The sequence below is a fragment of the Chenopodium album genome, chromosome 1 (genome assembly GCF_948465745.1).
Source record: "Chenopodium album chromosome 1, dcCheAlbu1.1, whole genome shotgun sequence".
Classification (NCBI taxonomy): Eukaryota; Viridiplantae; Streptophyta; class Magnoliopsida; order Caryophyllales; family Amaranthaceae; genus Chenopodium; species Chenopodium album.
In genome coordinates, this window is record NC_137834.1 from 78565535 (window position 1) to 78592197 (window position 26663).

At 37.2% G+C, this 26663-nt stretch overlaps 1 protein-coding gene across 1 annotated transcript; it reads left to right on the forward strand.

Moving 5' to 3' along the window:
* Positions 1 to 23473: 23473 nt before the first annotated feature.
* Positions 23474 to 26640, forward strand: LOC145606122 (protein PLANT CADMIUM RESISTANCE 3-like). The gene is made up of 4 exons (XM_081662209.1): positions 23474 to 23695; positions 23893 to 23964; positions 25712 to 25918; positions 26067 to 26640. The coding sequence occupies exons 1-4, from the start codon at positions 23593 to 23595 to the stop codon at positions 26144 to 26146; spliced, it is 462 nt and encodes a 153-aa protein (XP_081518335.1). The 5' UTR covers positions 23474 to 23592; the 3' UTR covers positions 26147 to 26640.
* The last annotated feature ends 23 nt before the right edge of the window (positions 26641 to 26663 follow it).

Consider the following 26663-nt stretch of genomic DNA (forward strand, 5'->3'; position numbering starts at 1 on the left):
GTGACAATGGAACTCACTTTCAAGCCGAATGTGAAGAATTGCTGCAAAAATACGGCATTCAACATCATCATTCTTCCCCTTATAGACCTCAAGCAAACGGAGCAGTCGAGGCAGCTAATAAAAATCTAAAGACTATCATCGAGAAAATGACAGAAAATTATAAGGATGGGCCTGACAAGCTCCACTTCGCATTCTGGGGTTATCGCACGTCAATCCGTACATCAACAGGAAATACGCCATTTTCCTTGGTATATGGAATGGATGTCGTACAACCTGTCGAACTAGAAATACCATCTCTACGCATTGCGTTAGAGAGTAAACTCGATGAGGTTGAATGGACTAGGGCAAGATATGAAGAATTGATTCTACTCGACGAAAAACGACTAGAAGCTCTACATCACACTCAGTGTTACCAAACTCGTATGGCTAGACATTTTAATAAGAAGGTCAAGACAAGAAATATCAAAGTAGGGGATTTAGTATTAAAAGCACTAAGGAAAAATGTTTTAGACCCAAGGGGAAAATTTAGACCTAACTGGTCTGGCCCCTACATTGTCAAAACAATCCTGTCAGGTGGTGCAGCAAAACTAGCTGATGTGGATGGCAATGAATTCTCAAACATGACCAATCTTGACCAACTAAAAAAATACTACCCATAATTACTTGAGTAGGATACTCAAGAGAGCTACGTTCGGCCTGATTCCTTAAGAAAGGATACGTAGGCAACCCTCTACGGGTGCGGCCACTTTATTTTTCGACATCTCCGCATTCCAGAATCAATTAAAAAGTCAACAGAAAATCGGCAAATTATTGGCGTCGCAAAACAAAGCCTGGCGCCAGCCAGAAGTCATCAGCTCCAGCCGATGGTATTGGCGCCTGGCGCCAGACATCAATAGCTGGCGCCAAACCCCAATTACTGGCGCCAATTTGGAAATAAAACCTGGGCAAATTTCGGTGTTTTTCGGAAAATTTTCGACTTCCGTACTCGAAGAACTTCTGGAAAACTAATTTTTTTTCAATTTGCATTGCTTTAATAAAATAAATTTAAAGTAAACAATTTAATTGAAAGCTGAAATTTCATTAATAAAATAAAATTACATTATTGATGGAATTTAAATAAGGCTGAAATAAATTAACTTTAAATAACAATCTAAGTCTAATAAATCTAAAGCTAAGCAATGTTTTTAATCTTTCTTTTCCTTTTTAGCTCTTTTCCAATTTTTTTCTGCTTCCTCCTCTTCATCCATTACTTTAGCTAGTAGGCATCCTTTAGAGGACCTACATTCAATTTTGGAATAGATTGTCTCCCCTTCAGCTAGCACTCCATGCTTCTTTTCCACCCAAGCCTTTTTGTCTGTGGTGTTAGCTTTCCTTTTTCCTTTGTCTCAAGTAGTATTTTTCTTCCTAGGCATCGTAGGTGTTTTGAATTCAATTCTTGCACCTAAGCGTTCTTTGGCAGGCGTCACCCTATCACCTAGACGATTCTTCACATCGGTTCTACCCTGATCAATCGAAGATTTCTTCAGCAACCACTTCTTTACATCATTAGGTAAAGAAGGGGGAACCTTTCGGGTAATCACTTCCCATAAAGGTCTAGCGCTCCAGTAAGCGTCGAATCTATCTACTTCTTGAGATACAGGGTACTCATAGGGAGGACGAAGATCCCCGGAAGGAATATTTTGAAGTAAGCCGTATTGTCTCTTTACCCTGCAAGGATAATAATATGTTACGCGAGACAAGCTTGGAAGACGGAAGAAAGGTTTCTTGTTAACACCAACCATCCTTTCTATTTTCCACCATGGGATGACCCACTTGATAGCAAAATCACGTGATTCAAATACTTTTCTCCACCCATGGCGCCCAATCTTAGGGATTGTAGACACCCATTTGTGTCTCCCCAAAACCAAACCCAGTGATGAGTGCCTTTCACGTCGAATCATAATCGAATGAAACGAAAGTGTGGAAAGGTCAAGTGTTGCGGAAAGTTTTATTTCTTTTCTCTTCTCTCTGTTTTTGAAAACTTTATTTTAAGAAAACAGTCAATCCAGTTTGGTTGGTCCATGATATGGGTCCAATAGTGGTGTAGTTGGATGGGGCTTGCAAAGACCTTTCCAACGATATATTATAAGCCCAATTCCGATGAATATTGAGGAATTTATGGCCAATTTACTAAACTGGGCCCGGTTTGAGTTTTAAGTACGGCCTAATGATCTAGGGGAGGGCCTAATATAATTTATCATTCCTAATGTAATTAGGAATGGTTTTAGTCTTCTAGAACATTCTAGAAGGTCTTATCATTCTTAATTCAATTAAGACTCTTCAGAGTTTTAATAGATCAAATAGCATTTTCGATTGAAATTATATTATTTTATCTTCCAGTACGGGAATTTTATCAGAATTTCGAAAACGCGTTGAAAGTCGGTTTGGCGTCTAACCCCAGGCCTTGGCGACTGGAATCAGGATTGGCGCCAGACGCCAGCATTGGCGCCTGGCGCTAGCCACTGGTCCTGGCGCCAATGAGCCAGGGCTAGCGCCAAGGTGGTTTTGCGGTCTTCAGACTCTGTTTTGATAAATTATCTTTTTTGGATGATTTTCTCTATAAATATCGTGTTAAAAACTCCGTTTTCATTCACGGATTATCAATATTCACCAAGATTCACCAATTCTCTTTATTCTTAAGTTTTAATAAACTCCGTTTTCAAAAGAAATCAATCACGAAGAATCATCAATTCTCTTCATTCATCAAGCTTTCATTCATTCTTTAGCATTCCATTCTTTTCTTTTCTTTCCTTTGTTTTCACATACAAAATTCCGCATTCACAAGATCTTGAAACACCTAGCCATATTCGAAGTTGCCTTCGCCCTAGACGTGAAAGGTTTTAATTTCTGAGGGTTTGGTCCCAAATCTCTCTTTCAATTATTTAATTTAATTGTTTTGATTATTATTTTCCTTGAAGTTACTAACGCGTGTATTTTGTTATTAGAAAGAGGTACGAGGCATCCAAGTAAGTACTTTAAGGGATTTTATTGATATTATGATGTAGAAATCATGTTTATATTGTTATTATGATATTCCTAGTATCATGTCTAGGGTAATTTTAATATCAAGTATGATTAAAAGTACGATGCTTCCTATATTCCTCCTAATATTTATTCTTGTTAGTATCATGCCTAGGATCTTGCTATTATTATTATGCTTTAATATTAACATGAATATGATTATGATTATAATTGTTATAATGATTATGAATATTATTATTTTGATGATTATTTTATTTATGATAATTATTTCAATTAATATTAATATGATGATTATTTTCTTTTATGATTATTATAATGATTATTTATTATGTTGCTTGATATGCATTATATTTTATATTGTTATTGCTTGATCACCTTTAATGCATGCTTAAAGGGAATTGGTACTTGCAATCATGCTTAATAAGATAATTAATAATCTTGTTAGGGTTAATGTGATTATAATTCAAGTGATCGCCAATAATAGTTTATTTGTGCATTAATATTCAACCAACATAGATTAAACAGGTTTAGGGTTAATCCTATTGATTGTATGTTAATCAAAAAGCGCACATGAATACGAGCAGAATAAAGTAGAGGCCTATTATTAGGGCAGGTTCAATCTCTTTTAGGTTGGATTTGTACCATCATCCCCGAACCCTTATTTGGTTCATGACCTTATGGAGTTGACGATCTCCTGGATCGTTAAGGGGTGTAACCTTCACCTCGTGATGGTTTACAAGTTCCTTAAAAACTTGTTGGCGACTCTTTTGCTCTATCTTCTTCCCTTTTGGACGTCACCGTACTATGATCACAGTGGGGTTCAAGCTAGTGGGATTTTAAAGGCTTGAAACTATTCCCTACAGTTTTTGGCGACTCTGCTGGGGAGGATTTCTATTTTAATTCCTGAATTTGTTTTGGCAATGATTTAGAATGAGCGGATGAGACTCGAAAAGTTCTAAGTATTTCATGTGCGTAATTTTGATTAACATTGTGGCATATGCATAAAAAGGTTCTCATTGGAAAGACCATCCGTAATGAGTCAAAAACATAGGATTTTACACGTAGGAAATTTGAGAAATGTCTTTCACAACTAGGACTGAAATAACACCGTGCGAAACTTGATGATTTTATTGAGCACAGAAAGCTGCTGAGGCATGTGGGAAGTAGCGTCAGGGTCCAGAGCTTGGCGCCAAACTGTAAGCCGTAGCGCCAGACGCCAGTATTGGCGCCAGGCGCTACAGTTAAAAGTTGGCGCCAGTCTCTGTTTGCTGGCGCCAATTTCCCCCAATACCGAGCCAGAAATATGCGTTCTAATTTCGACCGGTTTTTCGTATTGTTTGCTTGATCCTGCTTCCTGATTGAATTTTTTCTCATTTTTCTGAAACCCATATGTGTTCTACATATGGACATAACCCTCTGGGAATTCATGCTCTATCTACCCGATTGAACGCTCCTGGCAACAAAGGGTACATCTGAGAGGTTGAATTCACCAAACCATGGAAGTGAGTTTTTTCTAAAAAAACTCGCGGTGTTCTATCCACACGCTTTAACCCTTCACAGTTAGGCTTCTACGCGGTGCATCTGGACAATTAACCATGGACCCTATTTGAATAAACCATATCCCGAACTTTAGAGAACTAGAGCCATGGTTAGGTTGCGAACTCATTGCATCATATTGTGCCTACTTGACTAATTGTGCATTATTGGTTGTGCATATATATTCTATGCTCCTGTTAACCGTTTGTTGAGTTGTGTTGAGATTATAATTAATGACTTAAAGAACTTTGCCTAATTAATTAATTAATTAATTAATTCGAGTCAATAAAGTTTTTTCTTCTTTTAATTGGAATTGACTTAGTACGACTTTAGGCATACCCCAGTTGGCTAATAATACCGAAAACAGTCCCAGACCGAGGCTCCAATATTGGTGCCAAAATCTGAGCCGTAGCGCCACTTTATGGTGTGTAGCGCCAGACATTTACTAAAAAGTCTGGCGCCAATCATCATATTGTGACGCCAGTTCTGTCGCTTGGCCGACAGTTCAGATTATTTGTCGAGTCATCACCTAGGGTCTAATTAACCAGTTTACTAATTAATTCGGTTAATTTTCGCTGTCAATAACACCTTGTCAAGTCATTAATCGATTCTTGGTCACATAGTCTAGCCACATGTTCATGACACGAGTCTTAACATGTCATTTACACTCACTAGTCTTAGCACACACTTTGATTACACATCACCATGGCCATGTCATAGGTCCATGCATGAGTCGGTCTTTCCGTCATTTGAGTTGGGGGGTACATTCTATTCCTAATTCTTCATATCCCTCCATCTAAATCTTTCTTCACATTCTTCCATCTTTCTTCACCTCCTCCATCCATTGCATGTTGAATAAAGTTTGAGTCAAATAATTAACAATAAGTATCCCCAAATTCCTTTCCCACAGTACTTGGTCGAGGAGAGAGGGGCGATTAATCAAGGACAACCGCTTTATTCAAGTCTCGCTTTTTGATAAACCGATTCGTCAAGAGAGGAAGGCTAAGAAGATAATGGCAACTCAAGAAGAAGTCAATGATCTTAAGAACCAATTGGCTACTGTGACTGAGACACTAAAGCTTCTCGTACTCAAGATCGACGATCCCGTGAAGCAACAACGGATGGACCTCATGCAAGAAAGTCTAAGCAAGCTATCTAGTGACTACAAATTTCAGGACATGAGTTCACAAGGGGTCTCGCTGGACAAGGAATTTCTTCGCATAAGTTCAACGCCACTGACATCCCTAAATTCAAGGCAACAGACAACCCTTACTTCCATCTAAGAGCTTTTGAAACTATAATGAGCATTAAGGGTATCGATAAGAAGGTTTTCCCCTCTCTGTTCCCACTATCTCTTGAAACCGTTTGCCAACAATGGTTCTTCTCCCTTGACAAGGAGAAAACCTCTACCTGGGAATCGATAGTAAACGCTTTCGTTGATAGGTACAAGTGCAATATCCAAGTTGAAACCGATCATAGACAACTTGAGATGCTAAGACAAAAAGAGAATGAAGGCTTTACTGTTTTCTTTAATAAATGGAGAGAAACTTCCGCCAAGATGATTGAGGTCCCCACCGAAAAAGAATCCGTGAGGATGTTTATCAAGAATCTCCAAGAAAAGTATTCAAAGCACTTAAAATATCAACACAACTTGAATACTTTCAAGGCCGTCTATGACATAGGTATCGAGATCGAAGATGACCTCGCAAAGCAAAAATCTTCTAACAATAGCAACCACGGTGGCTGGAAAGGAAAGAAGAGCGACAATCCTTCTTCTTCCGAAAGCGCCCACTCTAGTAATAATATTAGTACCTTTGACCATAATGATGTCTTAGCCGTGGACAATCAAGGATCTAAAAGGAAACCCAGGCGAGAGTTCACATCCATTGGAATGACCTACGATGCTGCTTTCGATCGTCTCTATGATCGAGGATTAATCAAACCTATTGGCCCTACCGAGGATCCAACACCAGAAAATCGATCTTCGAGATGGAATCCAAATTCCTATTGCAAGTACCATCGAGGAAACGGTCATACCACCGATGAATGCTACAGGTTTCAAAATCTCATTCAAGATCTCATAGAAGCAAATAAGATCCCATTGCCTCTAGCTAGCGAGAAGACTGGATGATGTCGGAGCGAACAACACAAGACAAGAGGCGAGCTTCAATGACAAGATTTCATGACCTCTTTTTCTATTTCTTTTTCATTTTTTCCTTTCCCCAATAAGTCTAGCATAGGCACCTTTTCTTTTCCTTTAGATTAATTTTGTAATTTTTCTTTTCTTTTCCCTCTTTAATAAAATAAGCATTTATTTCCTTGTATATGATCATCACATTACATTGCATCAAAAAAAAAAAAAAAAAAAAAAAAAAAAAAAAAAAAAAAAACCATGTCGAATTAAGCACAAGGTATACTAATGATTTGAGGCACCCCTTGTAGCCACATCATATCTCCTTTCGCCTTTCTAATTTACATCCTTTCTTCATAAACCACTTTGAGCCTCGTCTAACGATATACCTTTCTTTTTTCAACCTACATCTACCTAACCTTGGGATGGGATGGTGTGCAACTTATGCAATTTTCAATTTCGTAAAAAGCTTGAGTAATTCAAAAGATAGCAAAAATAAGCATAAGCAAAAAATAAACAAGTGTACAAAAGGGCAAGTGTTCCAATGTCTTTGATATGAAAATATCTTCGATAAGAACACGTCTCAGATTGCGTCTGTTATCGAGTGCTCGGTACCGTGCCTGAGAAACATGAATGCCTAGTGAGTGATAGACCGCATGATCGGGATTGCCCACGCTTACAAAAATAAAATAAATGCTAAAGCAAAAAGAGCTAAAAAAGAATAGAAATACAAGCATAAAAATACAAATATTCAAAAGCAAGGTTGCACACCCTGGGGGCTTATCTAGGGTCTTGAGCCTTTATCCCCTTCTTCTTCTATAACCTTTAGCCTAACCACGTTACAACCCTTAAAAAGACCTTTTTGAGGTATACACACTTGTGCGAGGTTTGGCTAGAGCTACGTTCGGCCTGATTCCTAACGGATACGTAGGCAACCTCACATCGAGGTGCGGCCGTAATAAACATGCATTCATATTCATATTCACACACTTACACCATGATCATATCAAGGGATCTCCAATGCTCATCCCTATTCATTTAGAGCTAGACTTGGGGGCTCGATCCCTACATCATTAGCTTACCTAGCCTAAGAGTCACCACCATTTGACTCTTTTCAACAATATATTTTCCCACACACTTAGCTCTTGCGGCCTAACTTTAGTGTCACTATCACACACATCACGCATACATGACCAAATATATTTCCCTTAGGAACCCTTTGTCATGAAATCTTAACGCTGAAGCATGCTTCGTCAAAATCAATCGTAATCATCATTGCATCACGAAGTATGAAGTGCTTAGCCTCCGTGCCTAAGTTACCCAAATACTTTCATCATGGAGTCAATAGTTGAGATATCCTAGGATGGATTAATCCTTGCACCTTGAGAGATAGTATCAAATGACATTTGACTAAGCTCATTCAACATGCATCTTCAAACTTTTGATTTTCTTTTTCACGTCTTTCTTTTTCAGGAGAAAGTCGGTACCCTCCACAAAATTGACGAAAAATTGTGGCTTTCTTGCATTTTTCGAGTCGCACAATCACATTACAATGCACACACGAGTCATGTACACATTGAGTCATGTCGTGTCATATCACTTTGATTTGAGTCTAACACATGTGTCATTTCACTTCGAGTCGAGTCAACCTCGAGTCAAACATATCGAGTCAAGATTATACCTTGAGTCATGTCAAGTCAATGAGTCAAGCAATGCTAAACCTTAGGTCAACCCTAAGATAATTAAAGAAATTGGCAAAGTTCTATAGTAAAAAATAAATACAGGTGCAGCAGAATAGGGAAGACCCTACTCCAATTCCTAGCGCCAGAGATATCTCAGCAACGACAGAGCTCGAAGCATCCCAGAAAGGTGATTTTGGCCTCATACAGCAATTTCAGGTTCCTTGGTACGCCAGTTAGCCCCTATAAGCAATTTGACATGATTGAGTAGTCGATTTGATTACAGTCTAAGTGATCGACCTGACGAAAGATCGTGTCACTTAGCTTAATCGCCTAAGTATTGGCTCATTACAAGCACCAAAGCATCGGTTCAAAAGCAAGCACTCAAACGACAATGTTTCCAAATATGGATTGTCGCGCATTCTTATTAAACGACAAGGTTTTCCAAAAATTGGATTGTCATCCCCAACTGACAATATTTCCAAAAATGGATTGTCGTGCATCTTCTTCAACGACAATTTTTCCAAGATTGGATTGTCATGTCTGGCAAAATTTCCAAGCGTGGATTGTCGTGCTCCTTCTCTGTTTGGCAAGTTTTTCCAAGTTCAGATTGTCATACATTCATCGGCTCGTTGGCAAGTTTTCCGAGATTGGATTGTCATATGGCAAAATTTCCCAAAGGATTGTTGTAGGTCTCTATTCATCATAAATATCGGCAAAAGTTCCTCAACATGGATTGTCATTCATTTCAATAAGTGGCAAATTTTCCCGAAGTGGATTGTCGGTCTACTCTTTTTTGCAAATGTTCCAACACGCGGATTGTCAATTGTGGCAATATTTTCCCAAAAGGATTGTCGCATAGCGTTGGCAAGTTTCCAAGGTGGATTGCTTTCAAGAGTTATATTCCAAGATGTGGATTGTCGATCGTAGCAAAGTTCTTATGAAAGATTGTTACAAAGCATTGGCAACTTTTCCAAAGATTGGATTTTGGCAAATTTTCCGAGGTACGGATTGTCGCTTCATCGTGACAACATTTCCAAGGATGGATTGTTACGTGGCATTGACAACTTTCCCTAAATCGGATTGTCATACATCATACAAGAGTTATGTTGGCAACTATTCCCAAAGAAAAGAGGATTGTCCTCACAGCAAAAGTACCGACATACTGGTTCACAGCAAAAGCACCGACATACTAGTTCACAAGCAGCAAAGCGCCGACGTACTGGCATAGCAAATATTAAAAAGCATTGATCTTTTCGAAGACTATCACAGCGGGAAAAAGAAGCTCTTTGTTCAGAGACGAGTGAACATCGAAACAGCAACGTGGCGTTCCCTAGATTGTGGAGATTTGTCACAAACAACTGAGGTTTGTTTCAAGAGAAGCAATCTTCGATGGTATTCCCTTGGACGCGGAATATTATCAAAGTGGGGAGGATAGTTTCAGGCGAAGCAATCTTCTAATTTGGAAGCAGTTACAGGCGTAGCAGTTTTCAAGCGGGATGGCATTCTCTAGCTTGCAGGAGGTCATCAAAGCAAATCGGTTACTTTCGGAGACGTGTGCTCGACGGTGCAAGATACGCGTTTCTTAACTCTTTTATCTGTTTGACTAACGCTAGTTTGCAGGTATCGGCGTTACAAGATTGATTTAGGATCGCAGAACGTTCTGAATCATTCTCCGTCCCTATCGTTACTTTGACTTTCGTTTTTGAAACATGCGTTTCTCCAAACTCAGTCAAAGTGGGGGCTTCTGTAGACACCCATTTGTGTCTCCCCAAAACCAAACCCAGTGATGAGTGCCTTTCACGTCGAATCATAATCGAATGAAACGAAAGTGTGGAAAGGTCTAGTGTTGCGGAAAGTTTTATTTCTTTTCTCTTCTCTCTGTTTTTGAAAACTTTATTTTAAGAAAACAGCCAATCCAGTTTGTTTGGTCCATGATATGGGTCCAATAGTGGTGTAGTTGGATGGGGCTTGCAAAGACCTTTCCAACGATATATTATAAGCCCAATTCCGATGAATATTGAGGAATTTATGGCCAATTTACTAAACTGGGCCCGGTTTGAGTTTTAAGAACGGCCTAATGATCTAGGGGAGGGCCTAATATAATTTATCATTCCTAATGTAATTAGGAATGGTTTTAGTCTTCTAGAACATTCTAGAAGGTCTTATCATTCTTAATTCAATTAGGACTCTTCAGAGTTTTAATCAGATCAAATAGCATTTTCGATTGAAATTATATTATTTTATCTTCCAGTACGAGAATTTTATCAGAATTTCGAAAACGCGTTGAAAGTCGGTTTGGCGTCTAACCCCAGGCCTTGGCGCCTGGAATCAGGATTGGCGCCAGACGCCAGCATTGGCGCTTGGCGCCAGCGGCGCCAATGAGCCAGGGCTGGCGCCAAGGTGGTTTTGTGGTCTTCAGACTCTGTTTTGATAAATTATCTTTTTTGGATGATTTTCTCTATAAATATCGTGTTAAAAACTCCGTTTTCATTCACGGATTATCAATATTCACCAAGATTCACCAATTCTCTTTATTCTTAAGTTTTAATAAACTCCGTTTTCAAAAGAAATCAATCACGAAGAATCATCAATTCTCTTCATTCATCAAGCTTTCATTCATTCTTTAGCATTCCATTCTTTTCTTTTCTTTCCTTTGTTTTCACATACAAAATTCCGCATTCACAAGATCTTGAAACACCTAGCCATATTCGAAGTTGCCTTCGCCCTAGACGTGAAAGGTTTTAATTTCTGAGGGTTTGGTCCCAAATCTCTCTTTCAATTATTTAATTTAATTGTTTTGATTATTATTTTCCTTGAAGTTACTAACGCGTGTATTTTGTTATTAGAAAGAGGTACGAGGCATCCAAGTAAGTACTTTAAGGGATTTTATTGATATTATGATGTAGAAATCATGTTTATATTGTTATTATGATATTCCTAGTATCATGTCTAGGGTAATTTTAATATCAAGTATGATTAAAAGTACGATGCTTCCTATATTCCTCCTAATATTTACTCTTGTTAGTATCATGCCTAGGATCTTGCTATTATTATTATGCTTTAATATTAACATGAATATGATTATGATTATTATTGTTATAATGATTATGAAAATTATTATTTTGATGATTATTTTATTTATGATAATTATTTCAATTAATATTAATATGATGATTATTTTCTTTTATGATTATTATAATGATTATTTATTATGTTGCTTGATATGCATTATATTTTATATTGTTATTGCTTGATCACCTTTTATGCATGCTTAAAGGGAATTGGTACTTGCAATCATGCTTAATAAGATAATTAATAATCTTGTTAGGGTTAATGTGATTATAATTCAAGTGATCGCCAATAATAGTTTATTTGTGCATTAATATTCGACCAACATAGATTAAACATGCTTAGGGTTAATCCTATTGATTGTATGTTAATCAGAAAGCGCACATGAATACGAGCAGAATAAAGTAGAGGCTTATTATTAGGGCAGGTTCAATCTCTTTTAGGTTGGATTTGTACCATCATCCCCGAACCCTTATTTGGTTCATGACCTTATGGAGTTGACGATCTCCTGGATCGTTAAGGGGTGTAACCTTCACCTCGTGATGGTTTACAAGTTCCTTAAAAACTTGTTGGCGACTCTTTTGCTCTATCTTCTTCCCTTTTGGACGTCACCGTACTTTAGTGTATGATCACAGTGGGGTTCAAGCTAGTGGGATTATAAAGGCTTGAAACTATTCCCTACAGGGATGCGCTTCTTTCTTCTCACGAAGCAATTGGGAGTATATTTTTCAATGTCATCTGGAGGGCTAATTAATCCTAGCCTTTCCATTAGCCACATCTGTAAAAAATTGCAATGTAAACAAAATTATTATTACAATACAAAAATATTTTTTTGATTTCTGTAATTAAAATATTATTTTTCTACCTGTAATAAAATTGGAGAACCGCGAAAAGGCGCTTTTGGGTCCCTTTTCAATTCATCGAGACTAATCATGGTCTCTCCAACTATTAATGGCATTGGATTCCTCCCTGATTCAATTTGTTCTAGTACAGTGGTGATAATTGATTGACCCTCATTATTTTTACCACTACTAAGAAAAAATTGATTGAGCATGCAAAATAAAAACGCCCTTCTTCTATATATATGAAAGGATTCAGAAAGAGGTTTATCAAAATAATAGCGTGCGAATTCTTTCAAATTAACTATATTGCCATCTACTATTTTTTATAAATCCCTTTCCTTTAAATTAAAGAAGCGTTCGAAATCCTTATAGTAATATGCATCTACTCTAGGGATTACTACCAGGTCTATTGTAGGGAAGCCTAAGATAGCACCAAATTCCTCTGGCAAAGGGCTAATTTCATTATACCCTATTCTGAAACAATGCGTATCAATATTCCAAAATTCTAAAGCGGTATGTATGAAGTCTAGGTCTAGATATACCCCTTTGATGCCATAAATTCCCCCCAAGTGAAATAAATCTAATTCTTTTTTGTCTCTAGCATTAAGGGATCGACACCATTCATGAGTGTATTGGGTGAAGGTTTTAGTGGCTAAAGACATGATTATTATTTTTTCTAAAGAAGAGAATAAATTTTTTCGCTGGAATTATGAGAAGAATCGGCTGAGCAGGGGGCTATTTATGCACAAATTGCAAGAAATTTTAATCTGAATGAAATGCGGAGTCAGCGTCAATTGGCGTCAAACACCCGTTATTGGCGCCAACCGCCAGAGCTTGGCGCCACACACTAAGTGTAGCGCCACGCGCCATAGTATGGCGCCAGCTGGCGCCAAGTCACCATGACAGCCGCGCGTGCTCAGTTTGCGTTTTTGATATTAAACTTGAGTCGGTTAATGACTTTATGGCCCCGTTTACTTTTCCTAAATATCTTTTCTATCTTTTTTTTATTAATTAAATATAGCAATTATTTTTAATTTATTTTATTCTTTTTTTTGGATTTTATTTTAATTTTCAAAAACCGGCATTTTTCCGTTTTCTTTTCCTTTTATTTTTTCTTTTTGGGGGAGAGAGTCGGATAATATCCTCCATCAATAATAAAAATGACGGAATTTTTGCGCAAGAATTGTTATCACACTTCTTTTGCACACACTAACATACACTAACATAATAATAAACAATCAAATAAATTTACGATAACATAAAAATACAAAATGCGTCTAAATAATGAGTCAAAGGCAAAGTTCTATAAAAAGTCAAAATAAAATATATATACAGAAACAGACTACGGCGCTGGAGGACGTAGGCCCATCATGCCATAAAACTGCGTCGTACGAGGAGTCACCTCTCCACCAGCTCCAGCCTCAGCACCAGCTCCAGTCTCCGTAGGAGGAGGAAGACTCAAGATAGGACCGCTCCAGCCAGGATCAACCTGAGGCTGAGAACGTGGAGGCTGCTGCGATGACGAGCCGACCTCGTACATCCCACCACCTCTGAAAGCCGAGGTAGCCTCTCCTACCGGTGCAGCAGGAGCACCCTCAGAAGAAGATCCCGAGCCCTCAGCAACATCGGCTCGAGCAGCCTCAGAACGACCGCCTCTACCTCCTGACGAAGTACGACGACGTCTCGAGCTAGACCTCGCCGGATCTCTTCGCCCCTCAGGTCTCGTACGGGTGTGAGAAGCGATAGGCTGGCCCTGCAAAAAGAATTAAATCAGAAACAAGGTAAAACTGAAGCCATAATGCAGAAATAATGAGTGAAGAAAGGTTACCTCTCGGACAACGTCATCCCGACGACAGGTGGCCGCGTTCCTCATCCGGATGAGCTGGCTCCGGAAGGCATCTATGCATCGTGCCATAACCGAAACCACCTCGCGTGAAAACTGTCAGGAAAATAAGTCAGTGAAAATACATGATAAATGAACACAAAAAATTCTGGATTTAAAACTAGGCTTACACTAGTCTGGTGGCGAGGAATCGACCGCTCTACGAAGCGCTCGCTCTCGGGAGCCGGAGAAATCATCTCCTCGATCGGCCCGTATATCCCCTGGTAGTGAATGGACATACGGGGCGGCACAAACTCAGCAGGACCATCCTGATAATAAAAAAAAATCAGTAAAGTATTACTTGGGGGCTACTTAGCGAAAAATAAAAGCTGAGAATCTTACCCTCACATCCTCAGCCGGTACAGGGGCTGGAGCTAATAAAGGTAGTAGCTCCTCAGCATAACACCGCCCGAGGATCACATGGGACCGCCAAAGGGTACCAGCTCCCTCAGCCATGCTCAATAACCGTGCCTCGTCGAACATGTGATGTGGCGGGGGAGCAGGAACAACAAAGACGTCAGAAGAGTGTTGTCTAGCGACTCTCTCTCCTAAGTACACGACCGCTCCGTAGGTCCCCAGAAAATAGCGACGCTCAGCTGAGTACTGTGCGGCTAATCCAGGGACTGTCCAACCGCCCCACGGTCGGTATACCACCTCAGGTCCCTATAAAAAGCATCAATCAGGCAAGAATATATCTAAAACACCGCGGAAGATCAAGAGAAACATTAAAAGTCATACCGAGATGATCCAGCTCCGGACACGTGCAGTAGACATGTCCACGTGGTGGCCGCCCCAAGAGGCGCTCACCGGAAATCCCCTCGGCGACGGTCTCGCCGGCGCAATAGAAGGAAAGTGCTCGTAGAACCAGATCTACAAAGAGTTAAAAGTGGGAATAAATGCTAACTAACATGTAGGGTTGAACTTTATAGGGAATAATGTTTACCTTTACGACCTTCCAAAAAGCAGACAAAGAAACGTTCGTCCTAAAGGACCAATGACGACACGAGTCCCTCAGAGCACGAACGAAATCAGCATAGGCCAAGCTGGCCCAGTCATAAGCCCCGATCCGCTGGAGATCATGGACAGCAGGGAGGTAGTAAAGCAATGCCCTACTACCCTTGTCAGGGGAGAATGTCCCTGACAACAACATCAACATAAAAATGCGCACCCGCTGCTCTCGGGTGGTCGCATCGTCATCAAGAGCCGCTGCCAGCGTCGAGCGGCGAATCCCTCTAACACTGAACTGAGTCGTCTCGACCTCAGCTCGGGCCCGAATAGCAATCGGCCCCAAAAACTCCTCGACCTCTGAAGAAAAGACGTCGATCCCACCGTCGAACGGCAGTGGCACATAAGTGAACTCCAGTCCTGTGATGAGACTGAAGTCTGTAGGGGTGACCATCATCTCGCCCCAGGGAAAATGGAAGGTGTTGGTGGTGTCCCAGAAGAACTCCACCAAAGCGCACACTACGTGATGACCCCCGCTGGAGGCGACCATAGCCTCGGAGGTCTCAAACAGAGTAACTAGCCGGCAAGACTCCCATAGGAGTCTCGTCTCGAGGTCCCTGGCGATGTGCATCCTGTACAAATCGCCTAGACCGTCACAGCCAGAGCCGTGATGTCGTGTCCTCCCGGGCTCGGTACCCCGTCTCACCCTCTCAGAAATGTGGTGGACAGGGGCAAAGAACAGAGTCTGCTCGTCCCACTCCGGAAGCCGACCAAGCGAAGTGGACGGCGTGGCGTCGTCCTCCACGGGTTCATGCTCCCGTCTAGTGTTTCGGGACCGTGAACCCGAGCCTCGTTGTCTAGCCATGCTACATTGTGCAGAATCATCATAAATTAAGGTTCTATAGTATCTAAGGTTCGCCTAGCCGCATGATACTATGTTCGCAAAAACAGAGTACGTAGTACTAAAATAGAGTAAAATTCAAATTGAGCATGACAGCATTTTTTTCAAGTAATCAAACAATTTCTTGCAACACTATAGTGATTATTGTGACAAATTGAACAAGAATTGCTAGCAAAAATGTCAAGAACAAGCCACATTGTTCTTCACGACCTTGAGAGGTCCAACAATGGCAGATTGCTCATTTCTTCACCAAATTGAGTCAAACAAGTCTCAAATTACTCCCAAGGCAATATATAAACATAAACAAGCAATTTCATGGCATAAAACTTGACAAACAAAGCAAATTGAGCATCATAGAATTCGAATTTTCATGAAATTCGTGAATATTCATGCCAAGAATTCATAAAAACCGGTGTGAGTTTGAGAAAAACTTACATAAATCGGGAAAATAGACGAGAAGAGCTTTGATTTGCAACAAATTTGAGTGAATTCGGTTGAGAAACGAGCAAGCAATGAGAAATTGAAGTTTCGGATTTCTTTCGAGCGATTTCGCGACGAACAGAGCAGCAAATGAAGAAGAAATGGGCATTTAAAAGAAAATCCCGTGCTGGCGCCAGTCCCTAGGAATTGGCATCACAATCTGGGCTTAGCGTCTTGCGCCAACATCAGCGCCTGGCGCTAACACCAAATGGCTGGCGCTGATATTTTTTCAGCGACGCCAAAGCACTCAGCCACCTGCTGATGTTGTGCTAGCCTTATGCAACATGTTTTGGGTTCCTTGGTACGGCAGTTAGCCCCTTTAAGCAATTTGACATGATTAAGTAATCGGCTTGATTACATAAAGTGATCGACCTGATAAGAGATCGTCTCACTTAGCTTAAAGCGCCTAAGCATTGGCTCATTAGCAAAAGACACCGACATATAGGTTCAAGAGCAAAAGGCATCGACATACAGGTTCAAAGCAAGAGAGCGCCGACATACAGGCATAGCGGAAGCAAAGTTCAGGCGAACTTTTAAAGATCGACAGGCGTGGATCTTCGGTAATTTCCTTTGGAAAATTATCGCATAAAATGAGGATGACTTCAAGAGAAGATATCTTCGACAATGTTCCCTAGCTTGCGGAAAGTTGTCACGAGCAACTGGAGGTAATTTCGGGCAAAGTTATCTTCGATAATATTCCCTAGGATGTGGAATATTATCAATGCGGATGAGGATTGTTTCAAGAGAAATAATCTTCGATAATGTTCCCTTGGACGCGGAATATTATCATTGCGCAGGAGGATCGTTTCAAGCGAAGCAATCTTCTAATTTGGAAGCAGTTACAGGCGTAGCGGTTTTCAAGCAGGATGGCATTCTCTAGCTTGCAGGAGGTCATCAAAACAGTAAAGCGGCAACAAATCGGTTACTTTCAGAGACGTGTGCTCGACGGTGCAAGATACGCGTTTCTTAACTCTTTTATCTGTTTAACTAATGCTAGTTTTGCAGGTATCGGCGTTATAAGATTGATTTAGGATCGCAGAACGTTTTGAATCATTCTCCGTCCCTATCGATACTTTGACTTTCGTTTTCGAAACTCGCGTTTCTCCAAACTCAGTCAAAGTGGGGGCTTCTGTAGACACCCATTTGTGTCTCCCCAAAACCAAACCCAGTGATGAGTACCTTTCACGTCGAATCGTAATTGAATGAAACGAAAGTGTGGAAAAGTCTAGTGTTGCGGAAAGTTTTTATTTTCTTTTCTCTTCTCTCTGTTTTTGAAAACTTTATTTTAAGAAAACAGCCAATCCAGTTTGGTTGGTCCATGATATGGGTCCAATAGTGGTGTATTTGGATGGGGCTTGCAAAGACCTTTCCAATAATATATTATAAGCCCAATTCCGATGAATATTGAGGAAGTTATGGCCAATTTACCAAACTGGGCCCGGTTTGAGCTTTATGTGCGACCCAATGATCTAGGGGAGGGCCTAATATGATTTATCATTCCTAATGCAATTAGGAATGGTTTTAGTCTTCTAGAATCTTCTAGAAGGTTCTTTTCATTCCTAATTCAATAAGCATTGATAAGTTGACTTTGTTGACTTTTCAGAGTTTTAATCAAAATCAAATAGCATTTTCGAAGGAATTATATTATTTTATCCTCCAGTACGGTAAACTTATCGGATTTTCGAAAACGCGTTAAAATCAAGACTGGCGTCCAACCCCAGGCCTTGGCGCCTGGAACCAAGCTTGGCGCTAGCCACTGGTGCCTGGCGCCAGCTAGCCAGGGTTGGCGCCAACCTTGTTTCCTGAGCGTCAGACTCTGTTTTGTTAAATTATCTTTTTTGGCTAATTTTCTCTATAAATATCGTATCAAAAACTCCGTTTTCATTCACCAATTCTCTTCATTCTCAAGCTTTCATCAACAATCATTAATTCTTTAGCATTCTTTCTTTCAATTCTTTCTTACTTTGTTTTCATACAAAATTCCGCATTCGCAAGATCTAGAAACACCTAGCCATATTCGAAGTTGCCTTCGCCCTAGACGTGAAAGGTTTAATTTCTGAGGGTTTGGTCCCAAATATCTCTTTCAATTATTTAGTTTAATTGTTTTGATTATTATTTTCCTTGAAGTTACTAACGTGTGTATTTTGTTATTAGAAAGAGGTACGAGGCATCAAAGTAAGTACTTTAATTGATTAATTGATATTATGGTGTAGATATCATGTTTAGATTGTTATTATGATATTCCTAGTATCATGTCTAGGGTATTTTTAATATTAAATATGCTTATTGTGATTCCTAAGATGCTTCCTATGTTCTTCCTAATATTTATGATTGTTAGTATCATGTTAGGGTTAAAGATTTGATTTTTATTGCTTAGTGACATGCTAGGGTTGGTTATTAATCTTGTTAGTATCATGCCTAGGATCTTGCTTTTATGCTTTAACATGAATATTATTATAGTTATGATTATTATGATTATTATTAATTATGATTGCTATGATTATGATATTCGTTATTGTTCATGGTTATTATTAATTATAATTTGATATTCATAATTGTTCATGATTATTATTTATGATTATTATTGTTGCTTGATATTATTTATTGCTTGATCACCTTTATTGCATGTTTAAAGGGAATTTGTACTTGTAATCACGCTTAATAAGATAATTAATAATCTTGTTAGGGTTAATTGTGATTATAATTCAAGTGATCGCCAATAATAGTTTATGTGTGCATTATATTCAACTAACATAGATAAACAGGTTTAGGGTTAATTCTATTGATTGCATGTTAATTAGAAAGCGCACATGAATACGATCAGAATAAAGTAGAGGCCTATTATTAGGGCAGGCTCAATCTCTTTTAGGTTGGATTTGTACCTTCATCCCCGAACCCTTATTTGGTTCTAGACCTTATGGAGTTGACGATCTCTTGGATCGTTAAGGGGTGTAACCTTCACCTCGTGAACGGTTTACAAGTTCCTAAAAAACTTGTTGGCGACTCTTTTGCTCTATCTTCTTCCCTTTTGGACGCCACCGTACTTTAGTGTATAATCACAGTGGGGTTCAAGCTAGTGGGATTAAGGCTTGAAATTATTCCCTACAACATAAAATGTGTCACTTAGCTTTCTCAAATTTGTCATTGTCAATTAGTGCTTCTTTCCTGTTCCAAGGATTCTTATCGTTGTAACCTTTTGCATTACCACACTTCAGGTGTGCTAGTTCAATAGCAACTGATCTTGTCCACCTAGGACATCAACTTAATATGTACATTTATAGCTATTATATAGGTAATGACATTTATTCATATCCATCTTCAGGATGGTATCATGCTAAATATTTGATTATCATGTGGCCACCTCTATTAAATAAATTATTGATGTTTAGGCTAGTGTATGTACCAAACTGACCATTAACATATTTAATTATTCATGTGCAAGGATTACATAAAAACAGTGGAATAAACACTATCTCCCCCTACTCCTTGCATATGGGGGTATAAAACTAGTCCAACAATCTTTAAATCCATCTTCTTCTCAAGCCATAAATTCTTTTAGCACTGCATGTATCAAACAAAGCAAAGTTATTATTTTTCTCTAGCCCAATTATATTAATCATATTAATCTCTTATAAGTGTGGGCATAATAAATATACTTTTAAATAAGTTGCTCACAAGTAATGTCGTGGATTAATTTCTTGAACTCATAACACTATTTTTTGCTCAAATAGCTAATATATGTAATCGTTTTGGTAATTCTCATGAATTTTCAATGAATTATATCAAAATAACATCATGCAAACATGCTTATATTATTATTATTGTTTCAATCTTGAGATTGCTCATTCACTTCTGGGAATGAGCTAATAGTCTAGTTGGGATCAAGGATCTCCACTTTTAACCCAAAGTTGGAATCAAGGATATCCACTCAAATACCATATAATAATATATCGATTGTTCAAAGTATTTATTTATGTATTTATTTTCACTTTACATACATTGGTTTTGCTTACGGAGGATAATATAGCCAATTAACAACATACCTTAGAAACTATTGTTGGACATTTGTAAGTCATCATGTACATGTATGTTTTCATATTATACTTAAGGAAATAAAATTACTAGTAATACACTCCTTGTCTTATTATCCACTTCAAAGTAAATCATAAGTATCTCATATAATAGCGGTGTCATGGTTATTAACCATTATAATTAATTATCATATATAAGAATCTGATGTCATATATAAGAAACATCATATAATAACTTAATCATGCTTATAAAACCATCTATTCCGCAAACAATATACTTGCTCGGTTTTATTTATCTAATTTTTTTTTTCAATCATTTCTCTTTCTCCAATCACATAATCATGAATGAAAGTAATAGGTTTAATAGAGTACTATAAGTATAATGCTACTGCATACATGGTAGAATTATAAACAAATCGAATAATTAACCACATCAGGTACATAAGATCATGAGAGCAATGCTAAGTAGCCATAAGTAGCCATCACGAGTCATTAGACATAGAATAAAATTGACACATAATGACATCCATAAAGGATTAATAATTGCAATAGTGTTGGGATATAGTTCATGATACATGTGTGTGAATTAAAGAATAATCAAGTACGAGCAACATAGGATACAAGTGTAGAGAATGTTTTATTGATGATTTCCTTCATAAAGCTTGAGAATATAAGTCAACGTCAATCTAGGGAGTAATGGTAGCAACAATATATGTACATCTAGTTTATAGGAGATAATTAAGGAGGATAATAAAAAGATATTATCACTAAGATTATGTCAATCCTATCATCAAAATCATGACATGATTTGAAAGATACCAAACAAATACAGTAAATAAACATTGTCTAATATGAGGCTAAAGGCAAGCGACACGGACTAATATATATATATAAATTATTTAATCTTAAACATGGATCCAATTAGATATAGTAGATGAAATTTGTGCTTAACTATATAATATACTCTGGCAAAACGAAACAACAAACATACATAGATTATGAGGAGGCGTAATGGTCATTATTATTAATTATGCAATTTGAATGGATGAAAACCATTGTCAGCATATAATATTGCCCAAATTAAATCTGATCCAAAATTTTATCTTCAAGGATACTATCACTCAAGAAATTATTATCAATCAAGAAATTATTCAGAACAAATTAATTGATGAAATAATAAATCATATGTGGACCTTTGACTATCAGATCTAATACTCTAGGTAATCCATTCAATCGATTAATCATCAATAATCTAATTCTAAATTCTAATTGTGGCTTACATACAAAAGGTGTATAACTACTAGAGTATGATTTTAGCATGTCGTCAAAAACAGAAATAAGCGTACCTTTGACAACATTAATATTTGCGGTTAATCAATCAAACGAGTCCATCGTATTGAATTTTACGGTTACTTTGATTGCCAATATCGAGATTAACAATCTAAGACTTCCCTTGATATTATGCTCATTTGGTTAGATTTGGTGCTGATAACGTGTTGTGAAATAAAGGGAATAAGAGAAGAATTGAGGAGAGAATAAATCTGTGTATCTTATTCCATATGATAAGGTGTATATATACATACAATATATTAGGGTTTGATTGGATAACCCTAGATCTAGATTGTTCCGAAATGATACAAAGGAGGATAATGGATATCCACAAATATTTCATAACATTACCCAATTTAAAAGTGTGTATTTGTAACATGTTTGATCGAAAAGAATATCGGTTTCCATAGGTTGACTTTTCTGCGAGACGACCAACAAGATAGGGAATATATTATGGCCTTTATGGGTATGCTAGTAATGGTACCAAGGGAGACATCCATTCATATTCACGTTGAATATTTGCTAATAAAGTGTACATTATATCATTATCAAGAAACACAGAGTTACATAATTACATTTGAATTTTTCTAATAATAGATTAATGAATATAATTGTAATAACCAAAATAATACAGTATTGAATAGTCAAAATTATCAGGATTGATAAGCAATCTTATTTCAATTCAAACATCAATATATCCGTTATTAGTATTCCATTAATTTAAATTAGTAATTTTATATATTCTCACAAGAATTTTTCAGTTTTGTAGGTTATGGAGTATATTTTTGTTTTGGTAAAAATATTTTATTGAGTCAAAGTGATAGATTGTTGTTTTATGATGATCTGATATTGCAAGATTAATCAACGAGTTAGTGTCGTTTTAGTTTTAGTCATGTTCAAAGGGCGGGTAATACATTGTCATACCTTAATTGCTTTGAATTTGTATGGTTAGACACCTTCCTTCAAAGTTTTTACAACATTAATTGGCGGATATTGATTTACTTTAATAAAATTATCCATATGTATCCAATATTTTTCTCTTAATTTAAAATAATCATCGAGTAAGATGCAAAACAAATACAATGTCTACAATTTTTCGGTAGCCACCAAAAAGTCTTCATATGCGTAAAGTTTTAAGAATTAACATGAATGCAATTTTAGCTATCATACCCGATTGATGAAATACTTAGCATGCGATGCATCACGTCTTTATTGAGCTAGCTAGCTATTAGTAAGCTAATTAAATGATATGCTTGTTATCAATAAAAAGAAAAGTCTTTGATCAAAACATTACTTCATTAAAATCTTTTTCTGATTTTTGTTAATGTAAATTGCAATTCTCTTAGTGGTAGCCTTGTCATTGTCTTCATTTTATACACTTATATATGTGTTATATAAAACCTTAATTAGTCACTATCAAATGCTTAGTCTAACGACTTAGACGTTAGACCAAAATAAAAACGAAAAAAAAAAAAAAAAATCCCAACAAATAAAACAGGTAGTACTTGCTGTACTTCGTATATTAACTTGCTTTGACTAAATTCCTTTATTACCCATAATAACTTATATTAAATAAATATATAAACACCATTTCCATGGAATTTCTTACATCCATTACATATTATATATAAACCTCCTGCTAATAACATAACGTAGCCGTAAGCTTACAAGCTAATAGGATACAATTCAATTAGAAGAATATAAATATTTGCCTAAATTTATCCTCTTTCTTTGATATATACAATGAGTTCCTACAACATTCAAGCCCCTTCTAAGGTATCCCAGTATCCTCCTGAAGGAGAATGGAGCACCGGCTTCAATGACTGTTGCATTGATCGCGATCTTTGTAATGCTTTAGCTCAACTCCTTCAATTCCTCGTTTAGTTTCTCCTTGTGATATTTTCCTTTATTTACATTATTGTTTCGTATTTGTATGACTTGTGTAACAAATTGTGTCGATATCAGCTAGCTAAGTTTGTATAGTGGGGCAGTCATGTGACCAAATCTCGTCTAATCATGACTTGTAATTGTACAATTTTGTAGGCTTGAAGACATGTTTTTGCCCTATGATCACCATGGGAGAGATTGCAGAAATTATTGATGGAGGCACAACAAGTAAGCAATAAAATACTGTACTACGACTAGTTTGGTATATATCTTTGATCTTTGACATTTTAATTACTACCTCCGTACCTTATTAGTTGCAACTTTGGGGCATTATGTGTGAGATATAAAATATTCCAAAGTTGCAACTAATAATACGAAACGGAGGTAGTAGTAGGTCACGGTTGCGTTACATCATGCATGTTGTATAGTTCTTTTTTAATAATCTATCTGCCGTCTTTCTCGCTTTATTTTTCTTACGTTCATTTGCTATTCTATCTGTCATAGATTATATAAAAATAACTTGATAATGATGATTTTTAGTTTATTAGAAGATTTTGAACAATAGTTAATTACATAACGTGGAAGTCTTGTTGCAAAGTTCATCACCTATAGACTTGGTCAATAGTTAATACTCAAGAAATGCTTGGAACTAGCTCAAATTATTATCTTTTTTAAAAAAAAATAATAAATAAATTGATGTACTCCCTCCGTGTTTTTTTAAGTGATACATATTGACCGGCACATAGTTTTAGGCAATTTAATTGACTTAAATAAAATAAGAGGTAAGTGGGGTATTGGAGTATTAAAAAATTGTTAAAGAAAGATAGTGGGGTTAATAGTTTATTGAAAAGTAATGAATGTGAGAGGAAAGATATAAGAGCATCAACAATGGTGAGGATAAATATATCCTTTCCCATTTTATTTCTTTTTTTCTCCAATCGACACATCATAGTCTCTTTCTTCCACATCACTTCCCACTATCTCCATCCTTTTTCTCATTCTCCTTCTTTAATATTTTCAACATCAATAAGGATCCTTTCCCATTTTCAATCTCCTATTTACATATACCCCACTATATTCTATCTCTTATTTATATAATTATTTATTAATATAATAGTTTTAAAAAAAAAAAAACTAAAAATAATAAAGCTTTTGGCACAAGAGCCAAGGAAAAGAATCTGTTAGATAATATGAAACCACCTTTTCCTAAACCACCTTTTCCTAAACCACCTTTTCTTAGAATCACCTTTTCCATTAAGAGGAAACCACCTTTTCCTCTTCTTAAGAGGATCCTTTCCCCCTCTTTCACATCAATGAGGATCCTTTTAGCCAACAAAAAAGTGAGCTAAAAGGATACAAATCCTCATTGATGCAGGTGCTCTAATAAAAAAGTAGTAGTGGGTTTGGGTGGGGGTCATGAGAAGAGAGAGATATAATATTTTAATGTATTGTTTTGCTAAAAAAGGAAATGTATCACTTAAAAAAACACGGCCGGAAATGGAAAATGTATCACTTAAAAAAACACGGAGGGAGTAACAAATTTTTTTTTTCTTTTTTTTTTGAAAGAAAATTGATGTAACAAATTATTTACGAGAATTCAATAATTAACGCGCTATGTGTGATGCCACACATGATCCTTGCGAGCTCAAGATTGAGGTGCATGCACTTGTACTTGAAGTCAGCATTATACTTTGCGCATGTTGTAGAAACTTCTCAAACAACACATGTAAGTATCCCACGTTCAAAAAAGAATAGAGAGTTAAAATACTTAATAAGGCTAAAGTTACACCTTTTATTGCCATATGGTTTTATGATGGAACCACCTTAGACTTGTAAATTGGATTCTCTCTTAATGCTGGTATAGCCCAGACCCGTATTTAACAACAAACTTGATACTTTGATAGTTGTTCTGTCTATCATGGTTAAAAAAAACTGTTGTTGATGATTGTATGGTTAATTTACAATTTATATATAGCCCAGCAGAAAGCATGCTGCATGTATACTATTCTTCCAACCGGATGGAAAGCAATGTACGCAGCTGGATATAGGAGAAGACTAAGGGAAATGTTTAAATTGCCACAGGAGCCACACAATGATTGTCTAGTTCATGAATGTTGCTGTGTGTGCGGCCTTACCCAAGAGTACCGCGAGCTTAAGAATCGTGGAGCTGATCCTTCCTTAGGTACGCTTACCTCATACTCCCTTTGTCCTGAATTAATAATCCTTCCTGGTCAAAACTATACCATGATTTTAGTAGTGTTATATGTTTATATGTTTTATCGAGTATAATATGAGATCCATTCTTCTTTCTCCTCAACATTTTTGAATAGGTTGGCAAGGAAATGTGGAGAAATGGAATAGGGAAGGACTCAGAGAGCCACCAATCCCAACTCGCATGGCTCGCTGCTAGCTAGCCCTGCTTCATTCCCTAAACATTGTACAAACAAATGTAATCGCGCTTATTACTTGTTTGTTTAATTTATGTATAAATGTGTGATATATTACTTTATCTTAACTAGTTTGGTTATGATCAAGTCATCAAACATGAAGCTTAATATTTCTATTGGTTCAATGGTTTGTTTGGCAAAGCAGTCATTAGTTGTACAAATTACAAATGTCAAATTAATTATGTATTATTTTAAAAATATGAATTATGTATTGTAAGACTCTAATTCTTAAAAATATATGGTATCCGTTTATGGCTTGTATCACTTTGTTCAATCTGTTATGATTCATGTAATTGCTTGCATTTTGGTTTTTTTTTTTTTTTTTTTTTTTGAAAGGTATGTCTATGAGCCCTTAGGATTAAACCTCGATCATTCGTACACTGGTTGTGTATAGACTCGCATGTTCATATATGTCAAGCACTTGCACCTATGCTAATACAGTAAAGAGTAATGATATTGAGACTGTCTTACCACCCCAAA